Genomic DNA, 11,306 nt, shown 5'->3' on the forward strand with positions numbered 1-11,306 from the left:
ATAGATTGATGGATGGATGGATGGATGGATGGATAGATGGGTAGATGGATGGATGGATGGATGGATGGATAGATGGATAGATTGATAGATGGATGGATGGATAGATGGATAGATGGATAGATTGATAGATGGATGGATAGATGGATGGATGGATAGATGGATAGATTGATGGATGGATGGATGGATGGATGGATAGATGGATGAATAGATGGATGGAAAGATGGATGGATAGATGGATAGATTGATGGATGGATGGATGGATGGATGGATAGATTGATAGATGGATGGATAGATGGATGGATGGATGAATGGATGGATGGATGGATAGATGGATGAATAGATGGATGGAAAGATGGATGGATAGATGGATAGATTGATGGATGGATGGATGGATGGATGGATAGATTGATAGATGGATGGATAGATGGATGGATGGATGGATGGATGAATAGATGGATGGAAAGATGGATGGATAGATGGATAGATTGATGGATGGATGGATGGATGGATGGATGGATGATAAATGGATGGATAGATGGATGGATGGATGGATGTACATAGATACTAGTTTTAGTTTCTTTGTACCAACCCGGGGTGTAATTCAATAGAAAGTAGAGAAGAGTTCATAAAACCAAATCCAAGCTTCTTTTGTCATCTTTTTTTTTTTTTTACTAACTTATTCACATGTTTCTTGTGGGGCCGGGGGAGGGTGGGGGGTGGGGACCGAGAACCGCCTCCCTGCTGCATATATGCAACAAATGGGTTGAAGGTAGCTCAAAGAAAGCAGTTTTGCTGCTGCTGACGGAGTCGGAGATGACTGGCAGACTGTTGCAATGACAAGGGGGCGAAGAAGACCCACCCCGAGCCTGCACATTGGTCGAAGCCCGAGTGTCACGCCCGTGGGAGGAGACTTTGGTCGATTTTGAGGCGCGGTTGAAATACTCTCAGTCGCGTCCCTGACATCCTTTAATTTGAGCTCGGCAGCTGAGGGGCGACCGCTCGAACACAAAGATAAAGGAGCAACTTCAGATCTGGACCAAGATTCGCTCGGAATTTTTTTTACCTCCTTTGGCAAAACTCACTTTCCAGGATCTGGATTTTTAAATCCAAACTCCCCAGAGGGTTTTTTCCTTTTCGATTTTATTTTTTGTTTAACATCTCACAGGACAGCGAGAAAATGGGAGCCCATTCTTCCAAGGATGGAGTAGCTGTTGAGGGCAATGCCGCCGCCGCCGCCGCCGTCGACCCTGTTGCTGCCAAAGCCAACGGACAGGTGAGTAGAACCAGAGCATCTACAGCCACATGGCACCGACACCGCCCACTGGAAACACGCACGGTCCTCAGACGCTGGGTTCTGGGCTCAGAACCCTACCAGACAAAAGTCGGGTGTTAAAACCCAGACTCCTCCGACAGAGCAGCACCACGGCCGTTGTCTTGTCTGCCTCTCCCTGGAGGGTTAGGGGGGAGATATTGTCACACTTGTGACAGAAACGTCAGATTTGAGTAGAAACGGTCGTTTTGGGTTATTTTTCTTTCATCTGTGCTCCGTGGATCAAGATTCGTCGCACTCGCGTCGAACAAAAGATGCTCGACAAACGGGTGCAAAGGATGCAAATGCGCTCTGCTGGAGGGCAGTTAGAGGAGTTGGAAACAAAGCGGCTGCCGGCGCCAAATTATGGCTTATCCCCAGGTGGAGGTGTCGCGGTCCATCACTAGTGAAGGTTTATGATATGACACTAGGAGATGGAGTTGACTCCCGGGGGGAGTTCATCGTTTACAACAACGGTGTTTGTGCGTAGACACGCCTGTAGACGGAGCGGTTGCAGTGACACATGGTTTACTGCACAGAGCAGCAGTGGCGGTGAATGTTGCCCCCCAAACTGATCGCGGTATCGTCCAGTTGTTGGCTGAATGACCGACACAGACAGTTGGCCGAGATATTTGTTGCAGGCAGGGCAAGAGTCAGGGCACGAACCGAGTTTTAGGGGGATTCCTTTGTTCCCCATTCCGACTGTTTGTGTCGACTTTCACGTGTAGCAACACTGCCCCCGTGTGTCTTGATAGGGTAAACCAAACAGGTCAGTGCGAAAGAAACAAGAGTTTTTGTACTTCAGAGCAACAGCGGGGTGTTTACTGAACCATCTGTCCCACAAAAGTTATTTCTTCTCAGGCTGCATTTTTCAGTCAATGTTTAAATGTTTTAAATATTTTTCTTCTTCAGGAGAACGGCCACGTTAAAACCAACGGCGACGTGTCAGCCAAGCCTGAAGGCGAGGTGGCTGCTGCTGATGGAAATGGAACAGCTGAGCCAGCCAAGGAAGGAGAAGCCAACGCTGGAGATGCCATCGAGCCGGCTCCCGCAGCTGAGAACGAGGCTGTCAAAGCAGACGGAGAGGCCACAAAAGAAGGCAAGAAGAAGAAGAAGAAGTTCTCCCTAAAGAACTCTTTCAAGTTCAAGGGCATCTCACTGAAGAAGAGCAAGAAAGGCAGCGAAGAAGGCAAGGAGGAGGCCACCTCCCCCACTGCCGAGGATAAGCCCGAGGAGAATGGTCACGCAGCCAAAGAAACCAAAGAGGAGACGCCGGCTGCAGAAGCCAAAGAGGAGGAGGCTGCTGCCCCCGCAGATGCCGCTGCACCTGAGGCGGAGACCAAGGCGGCAGAGGAGGCTCCGGCCACAGAGGCTGCTCCTGCCGAGGAGGCCCCCGCTGCTGCCCCCGCTGAGAACACAACACCCGCAGCATCCGAAGGCGAGGCCAAGGCAGAGGAGTAACTGCCCGTGCCACGGCACCTGAACTGATTTTCGAAGATAAAGTATATAAATATATATATATGAGAGACTTGTGCCACGTTCTTAAAGTTATAAACAAAACTACGAAAGAAGACAAAGGATATATGACGTTTACTGATTCCACCACCAGTTCACTGCCTTTTATTAGTTTCTCCACAAATGGAATCTCACTGGGCCCTCTCACGACAAAGTGTCAGCTTGTTTCGCCCCCTCATGGTACACACAGGGACTGGCGTGTGGTGAAGGTAATGGTTTGAATGTGGAGCGAATCAGAAACACTGACTTTGTTTTCCTAATTCTTGGAGAAGTTTCCTTTTTAACAGCCTGGCAGCCCTATAACAGTTTAATGTTTTTGTTTCATCTTTTTTTTTGGGATCGAAATTGTCACTGTTGTGGAGTGAAGGCCATCTGTTTCACTCAAAATGACTGTTTCATGGACACATAAACCTTATGTTGATCTTATGAATTCTGAGATATTACATTCCTTTGTTTTCTCCCCAAATTCCAAGTATTTTGTCATGTATAGAAAACAAAACAGGAGAGGAAGTGGGGAAAGAGCCGTGTCTTCGTTGATGTATTCCTGTTCTTTTTCTGGCTGAAACCACAGTCAAGCTTCTTGAGTGTTGCAGTGTTCACATTAAAGTTTATGATGCAAGAGTTGAGATAATGTACAAAATGTGAACTTTTCCTCTGCAAACTGTCTGTGTAAATATGTTTTGGCCAACATGTTTTGGTTCTTGATTTTGCTATGGTTTGAAGACATCGTTCATTGTTTTATTGTAACTTTTAATAAGGGTAAATAAATGTTTGATCCCCAAAATTTGTCTTGTGCCTTGTGATTTACACAACAGCGACACCAGCCTGTAGTTTGAGTTCAGCAGTGACTTGGTTTAACCATAAAAGCCCGTTTAATGCTGATAATTATTTGATAAGCCTGTGATGTTTGTTGGAAGTTTGGTAGTAAAATATAATCTCTGGGCATAGCAGCCCATACAGAACAATTTCACACTTTACAACCTATGAAACATTAATATACTTGTTAAAAAAAATAATCTGAAGCTACTGTAGCTCAGGATGTTTGCCGAGAGATGCTTCCTCAAATGTGCTAAAATAAAAAAGAAAATGAATGTAGTAAAAGTAGACTTGGCCTTTTTCCTATTTAAAAAAATAATCAAGACAAAATATTTTTATGAAGTATCATAAGAGAGTAAATGTTCGGAAGAATCATTAGCATGACATTAGCTATTATTACCGCAAGGTTGGGATGTTCACCACCCTTGGTTTCCTACTATAAATTGTCAAAATAGCTGCAATTAAATTCGTTAAAATAAAATCCTTGTTGTGACATATTTCAATACCATGGCGCCCCCAGCGGAGGATTGTTTTTTTAATTTTGCAACGTGTTGCCGTTAGTATTCCAGAAAAGACCGATGCCCAAAAATAGCTTAATTACAACCATTTTTATGCTTCCAACTGTTAAAATACGTCATAAACCTGCTGAAAACAATCCCTCTTATATCGGCGACATATCTCATTACTATTCGTTGGTCTCTGGCGCACCCTGGCGGACATATATGTTGAATCAATAACTCGTTATTTTCAGGTTTCGAAATCATTTACGTGCCCCACACGTCGTAGAATATGACCTGCTAGTAACACGAGGTCAACCAGTACAGCTTTTCACGGAGTACAGTTTAAATCATTTCATTTTCTGAGGAAAAAGGATGACAACATCAACTATAATGCAATGCGCCATCGACGAGGTGGCCGAGTGGTTAAGGCGATGGACTGCTAATCCATTGTGCTCTGCACGCGTGGGTTCGAATCCCATCCTCGTCGAATCTTTTCTCTTTTGTTTTTTATTATCTGTGTTCTGTTAGTTGTATATGTCCATGACCACGGTATATTCTCTAAAACCCCTCACGTAGGGACTTTCGACAGTTAAGGACAATAACCAAAGGCCCAACGATGTCGTTAAGAAAACTTCAAATCACAAGAACAGATAAAAAACATATTCTGGGTTCGTTTACAGCGGAAATTTGCTCAATAGCCTTAGCCATAAAATTAACCTTCTTTAAAAGTTTTACTGTATTGCGATCGTATATTATTTCAAATATGAATGAGCCAAGACATGACCCGTCGTTACCTTCCTGCTGTAACATGAGTAACGAGGAGAGTTAACGTGTTTTTAATGATAGACGAATCTGTAGCTTTGGAAAACTACACTTCTGTTTCTCCTTTCTAATAAACGTGAACGTTATCGCGTGTTGTTTTCAAGACCAATTCGTGATTCGCATTTGGACTTTTTACTGTTGTGACTTTGGAAGCCAGTAGATGGCAGCGTGGCATTCTGACAGATTTCCTTCTCTCAGTGCGTCTACAGGATAGGGTGACGAGTCACTCGTTTCAGAATTAAATGTAAAATTAAATTAAAGTTAAATTGTGCATATTTTAACAAAGCGAGGGAGATTCTGTCATTTTGTGCCAAAATAAAATCTGAAATTTAAAGGAAAATTCTGCTTCAAGATGTACTACGAACCGAGTCATCAAACTGTTTTAACATTTAAACGCTAAGGTGTATTGCCGAGATCTCTAACTCAGTTTTCGCAAGTCAAAAAGAAAGTTTCGGATATCCGCAACGACAACATTTTTCCTGCAATTTTCATTTTAGATATGCAATCTTCTCTGTGCAAATGACGTCACCTTTGCTATTCATTTGAACGGTGTTCACAATTCCGCTGTGGATATCCACAACGTAAGTTACAGATATCTGCAATTGAATTATATATATCTGTAATTCCGATTTGAGATATCTACAATTTGATTCTGACTAGTCATAACTAAACTCAAGATCTCTCTAATTCATCATTCACTTCTTTTCAGATATCTTAAAATACGACTTGACTAGGCGACATGACGTTGTAGATGTCTCTGACTGGAGTTTGGGATGGTCATAGGTAAAGCAGCAGCAACAGTAGAAAGGTCTCTAACTGTCGTTTCGTCAAGTCAGAATTACGTTACAGATACTGTATCTCAATTGACAATTTCCACTATCCAAAATGAAATTACGCCCAGTCGGAAAGACGTTGTTGATCTCAACAATATTAAATCCGGATCGTCGAACTTGGCGTATAACTGTTAAAACGGGTTGTCATAGGACACCAGTTGCCTGCTTCATGACGTCACAGTGTCTGCGTTTCATAACAACCCGAGGCAGAGAGTACGTTTGCTGTCTCTACTGCACAGCGGCTACTGCTAACACGGTTAATCGAATATGGACATAGACGCGTGGTACATAAACAGTTCTGATGAAGACCAGAGAAAACCACACCGACTGGAACCGAACAAACCAGTCTCTTTGGACGAACTGGAGAAGCTGGGGGTGTTCTACAGGAAGGTACCATGAACGCCTCACGGTGTTAGCTAGTTCGCTTGTGATTTCAGAAGTTTTTACACTGTTCTTTAATTACAAACCATCTGAAACAATTACAAACTAAGTCAGTTTTTTAAATTAATTGATTAGAAAGCATAACTGTACACTGATAAAACGCCTTTATTGCACTTTTGATCTGTAAATTTTATGCAATGACTTGTGGGCTTTCTTTAAACTTAATTGGTTTATATGAAGACATTCTAGCAGTTTGTCCACAGAAGAACTTTGTGTTAGACAGCGTTTATTAAACTGTATTCCTAATTTCGTTACATAAACAACTTTAATATTTTTGACGTCACATATCAACAGTTTTTGCTCTATCCTTATTGTTATGAGTTACTTATTTGTTTTGGCTAAAACCAGTGACATCACCTGCAACTGGACTGGTTTGGGGACGCTTTGTCTCTCAGGCAAGAGGCTTCTTCAGTTCTAACAATGTCCCCAGTGGTTGGGGGGGGGTTCAATCCAGTATTATCTAGTTCTTGTCCCAGGGTATTGTCCCCAGATTCACACATCAACCCTCCCCTAGGAATTCGGTGTAGTCTCCTCTTTGTTTTACAGTAATGACCCTGGTTTCAGGTGTTTCAGCCTCTCGGTGTTCTTATTCCAGACTCTTCCCAGAATTGAACTGAAGCCTCTTGAATGAGAGGTGACACATCGTCAAGAAACTAAACCAGTCTAGTTGCCCGTGAGGTAACTGCTTCAGTAAGATGACTTGGGTGACTGAGAACTTACACAAACACTCCCTCTTTGACTGCCTTCAGAAGTCTCTATCATCTGCCTCCACCTGGTACAACCTCCAGACCTCCCAAGATGGAACAGTTACCACCAACTATCTTCATGTCCTCCTCATTCACTACAACCACAACTCCTCTACTTGGAGTGATTCTAACCTTGTCAACTTCTACTTGTTCTACAGCTGGATGCAGATATCTATGAATCAGACCCAGAGCTGGAGAAGATCTGCAAAGACCAGGGCTACACATATATGGACATCATCACTATTAACAAGGACGCGCTACCAAATTATGAAGAGAAGGTGAACATGGTGTTGGGTTGATTATTGTCTCAAACTGTGTCTGATTGTTTAAAACTGATGGTCAGTGTTTCTGAAACCTTAAAACGTCATTATCCAGAAATGTATAATATTCACTTTACAGGAGATTTATTCATCTTCTACCACTGAGTTCTTTTTAGAGTTGCAGTGGAGTTTGAGATTATCCCAGCAGCCAGTGGGCCAGGGCAGTGTACATCACATCACATATTTAGACAAACTACCACAGTCAATTTAAACTGTCAACATTTGTGATTGTGGACTGTGGGGGACACAGATAACATCAGGTAGAGAAGAAAGAAAAGAAAAAGAACATGAACCAACACCAGGAATATTGGACTGGGAATTGGTGAGAAAAAAAATCAATAACTGATCAATGACTGAGGAGATTGATACGGGATCAGTCCAAACAGTAGGTCACCAGATCATGTTCACACGGTGGAAGTTACAATTAAACAATTTGGTTTTTATTCGATGTAAATTACTGACTCAGTTGTTACTGTCCAATCAGAAGTGGTTGTTGGTGAAAAGCAGCAGACCTTCAGGAATGGCCATCCAACAAGTTTTTTTTTTTTGTCTCCACAGCTGAAGATGTTCTTTGAGGAACACCTGCACATGGACGATGAAATCCGTTACATCCTGGACGGACGAGCTTACTTTGACGTCAGGGACAAGGAGGACAGATGGATACGAATTGCAATGAGCAAAGGAGACTTGATCACATTACCATCTGGAATTTACCACCGCTTCACCCTGGATGAGACCGTATGTCTGTCCGACTCTGCTTTTATCAAATTGTTTTCGTATTATATTAATATTATTATATTACAACTGGTTTTCTGGTCCATAAACAGCTTATGTTTATGCAAAACCTCAAAATGACATTATCCTTAGATGTGACCACGTTTAGGTGCAGCAGCCCTACACAAAGATAGGTGTTGCTGCAGCATGTAAACCAGTCCAACTGGTTTCAAAACAATTCCTCGTAGCAGATTTCACTTGAGCCTGACTGTCTGTGAGTGAGAAGTAATGTTTGGAAAAAATCAAAACATTGACCTATCAAAGGTATAATACAAACTCAGGTCCTGGTGAACCCGTATGGCTCTTTTGAAAACCCTTGGTTTCACCCCCTATAAACAACCCCCTGTTTGTTTTTCCAGAACTACACCAAAGCCATGAGGCTGTTTGTTGGGGAGCCAGTGTGGAAGGCATACAACCGTCCAGCAGATGACCTGGAGATCCGGAAGAAGTATCTGGATTCTCTGCATTGACTCCAGAGATAGAGGGGCACCTCGCCATCAACTCAGAGGTTTAATTAATTATTTTTCCTCAGACTCTTAGGAAACTAAGATCTGAGGATACAGGAGGACCGCGTTGACCACTGTGATAATGTCTGTAGTTTTACTTGAAAGAAAAGAGTGGGAACCCTAATTATATTGCTCCACGTTGACGTCTCTGACCTTATGTTGACCTCATGGTTGCACTAGAATCTAGCAAGAAACAACAATTCCAGCCTGTTAATAACTACTCAGAGATCCCTTTTCCTACTGCTTAGCTAAGCTATTATATTCCTCCACACGATTGTGAAATTTCACAAATGGTTACATTACATTGTTCGTCCAGCAGGGGAGAGTTCGACAGAATCTGTGGTTGGTTGAAGTCAGCATGGTCCGTTGTACAGCCAGTAGGCTAATTTTCATAACCATATCACGTGATGTTCTTTAAGGTAAAATGATTTTGTTATTCAAACACAGAACATGAATTGTACTGGTACCTAATGTCAGCTGTTCGTTAGATAGAAAATAAAGGAAGTCTCTTTGGATGTCGTTTTATCTACTGAGCCGCGACCTTAAAATTTGTATTCTTTAAAATAAACTTTTACAAATCTGCTGCAGTTTCTTGTTTTAATCATCACAAAACTGTGAATGTTGCACACACACGCATCTTATTGCCATTTTTAACATTCGTTTTGTTTGAAAATTGGTCAATAGATATAGTTTTCCACTAGTTCGCAGCAGATGACTACAAAAACTAAAAGATTGTGTCAAAATAATCTCAAACATGTAACAGAATAAAGCACAAACGATACATTTGAGGAATATTACAAATTAAGGTGTTTGTATCCAATTAACATAGAATGTATTATTTTAGGTGTAAAGATAAATTAAAATCAGAAATGGAAATTAATTAATTTTCATACAAATTCATAACAGCAGTGTCCTTTAACTAATGTGTCCTGTTTTCCGAAGAAAATTGAAAAGACCTTACTGTTCAGCAAGAGATAGTTTTCTTTGAGTTTCAGTCAGAGCAACCCTGGTCTGTGCCTCTAGTCAAATTAAATCTATGGACCCCCCCCCACCTGGTAATATCACAACATGTTGCAGGAAAATGTTACCATAGGCAAATATCTGTAGTGACTGTACCATGAAGAGGCGCTCCACAGCATCAAAGGCCATACACAGGTCCAAAAACAAAAGATGCCACTGTGGTCTAAATGAACATTCTCCAAAATGTCCATAGCTAGCCTAATGTTGTTGGCTAGCTGTCTTTTGGACTTAAGTCCTGACTGGGTTTCAGCAATAATTCAGTTCTGTACCAACTTCAGTCCTCTGAGAAAAACTAGACTCTAAACTTTACAATTGTTATCAGGCCCATATATTGGACACCAATTGTCAATAAAAGAGTGTCTTTGTTGGAGATAGGAATTAAAGGGGTCAACAACTGTTTGATGGTCGAGGGGGGTCTATGTCTACATCTTCTTTAAAAACAAAACAAGAAGAAAAAAATCAACAAAAATAAGTAAAACTTTTGTTTTGTTTTTTTAAGGTGGACGTGTCAATAGTAGGTTTTGTTTTTTTTTTAAGGTGGACGTGTCAATAGTACAACCACATACCTCCAGTTCAGTAGACGTAACTGTCAGCAAGTTGAAATGGGATTCATCCGATGCCTGGCACGGTCCGAACAGAAATGCCTTCAGTAGTTCCACAGCGGATTGTAGTCCTGTGAAAGAACCGCATCAACGTTTAACGAGCAACACATTTGCTATGTTTCGTCAAATCTTTTAAATACGTAATGGCATGGACGACAGCAACGGACAGGGAGCGTATTTTTTCGTGTGGTTCCTCACAAATGGGTAGCCATCACGGCTAGTCGACCATGAACATAGACGCATAACAACTAGAGAGAACCGCACAGGCTGCAACCGAACGAACCCGTAAGTTTGGACGAGATGCAGGATCTGGGCGTATTCTACAAAAAGGTACCGCGAAGTTCAAATGGAGTCTGTTCGTTTTACGACCCTGTAAAGCCCGTCTACTTACTGGCTTCGATCAAACAGCTTACAGCCTGACAAAACGTATACTTTTATTGGCTTAGACCCTTGTGAGATGTTCACTGGATTGTGGTAAAACGTAAGATGCCGCCGAAGGTAAGTAAATGAGAGAAAGCGAATTATTGTGTTTAAGCCAATTATAACTAGTCCAATATTGGTCGAAATCAAATATCCCTATGATGATGTCACTGATTAATCGGTTATGCTCGATCTTTACTCCGACATCCTTTTGTCAAATATCCACATGTCCAAATCACGTGCTATGGAGAGGGCCAACATTCTGAAATGATTCCAAATTCTAATGTCCTGTTCTTGTCTATCCTTAGTTATACAGCTGGATCCTTATACCTAGGAATCCGACCCAGAGCTAGCGCCTCGTGTACGAACGTTGCGTACACACAATAAAATGGTTTACGTCCTTTTCCACACTCACGTTCGAATGTATCAAAAGTGTGGAAAAGGACGAACCCCAGGTTCGTACATGAGACTCCAGGACCCTGCTTGTCTACCAGCAGCTACAGTCCAGACGACGGAACCCTGGCTGATTCCATTCAGTTCACGTCATCAGAGTAAGGTACCGATCAAAAATCTACCAAATATATTTATTTACACATATATAAATAATAGGAGAACTGTAAGTTGTATTACTTTATTTAGTAAAGAGTGTTTTTATATATGTCATCTGTACAAATCTTAAAAA

General features: G+C 41.8%; 2 protein-coding genes and 1 non-coding gene across 3 annotated transcripts; all 3 read left to right on the forward strand.

Annotated features, from left to right (window-relative positions):
- Positions 1-922: 922 nt before the first annotated feature.
- On the forward strand, positions 923-3,608 carry LOC103384837 (MARCKS-related protein-like). The gene is made up of 2 exons (XM_008322310.3): positions 923-1,273; positions 2,222-3,608. The coding sequence occupies exons 1-2, from the start codon at positions 1,178-1,180 to the stop codon at positions 2,768-2,770; spliced, it is 645 nt and encodes a 214-aa protein (XP_008320532.1). The 5' UTR covers positions 923-1,177; the 3' UTR covers positions 2,771-3,608.
- A 937-nt stretch (positions 3,609-4,545) lies between these two features.
- On the forward strand, positions 4,546-4,627 carry trnas-gcu (transfer RNA serine (anticodon GCU)). The gene has a single exon. It is a non-coding gene; the product is annotated as a tRNA-Ser (tRNA).
- Positions 4,628-5,908: 1,281 nt separating this feature from the next.
- adi1 (acireductone dioxygenase 1) lies at positions 5,909-9,169 on the forward strand. The gene is made up of 4 exons (XM_017037415.2): positions 5,909-6,185; positions 7,141-7,260; positions 7,861-8,040; positions 8,436-9,169. The coding sequence occupies exons 1-4, from the start codon at positions 6,063-6,065 to the stop codon at positions 8,544-8,546; spliced, it is 534 nt and encodes a 177-aa protein (XP_016892904.1). The 5' UTR covers positions 5,909-6,062; the 3' UTR covers positions 8,547-9,169.
- Positions 9,170-11,306: the final 2,137 nt, after the last annotated feature.

This window comes from Cynoglossus semilaevis, chromosome 1 (genome assembly GCF_000523025.1).
Source record: "Cynoglossus semilaevis isolate Cse_v1.0 chromosome 1, Cse_v1.0, whole genome shotgun sequence".
Taxonomy (NCBI): Eukaryota; Metazoa; Chordata; class Actinopteri; order Pleuronectiformes; family Cynoglossidae; genus Cynoglossus; species Cynoglossus semilaevis.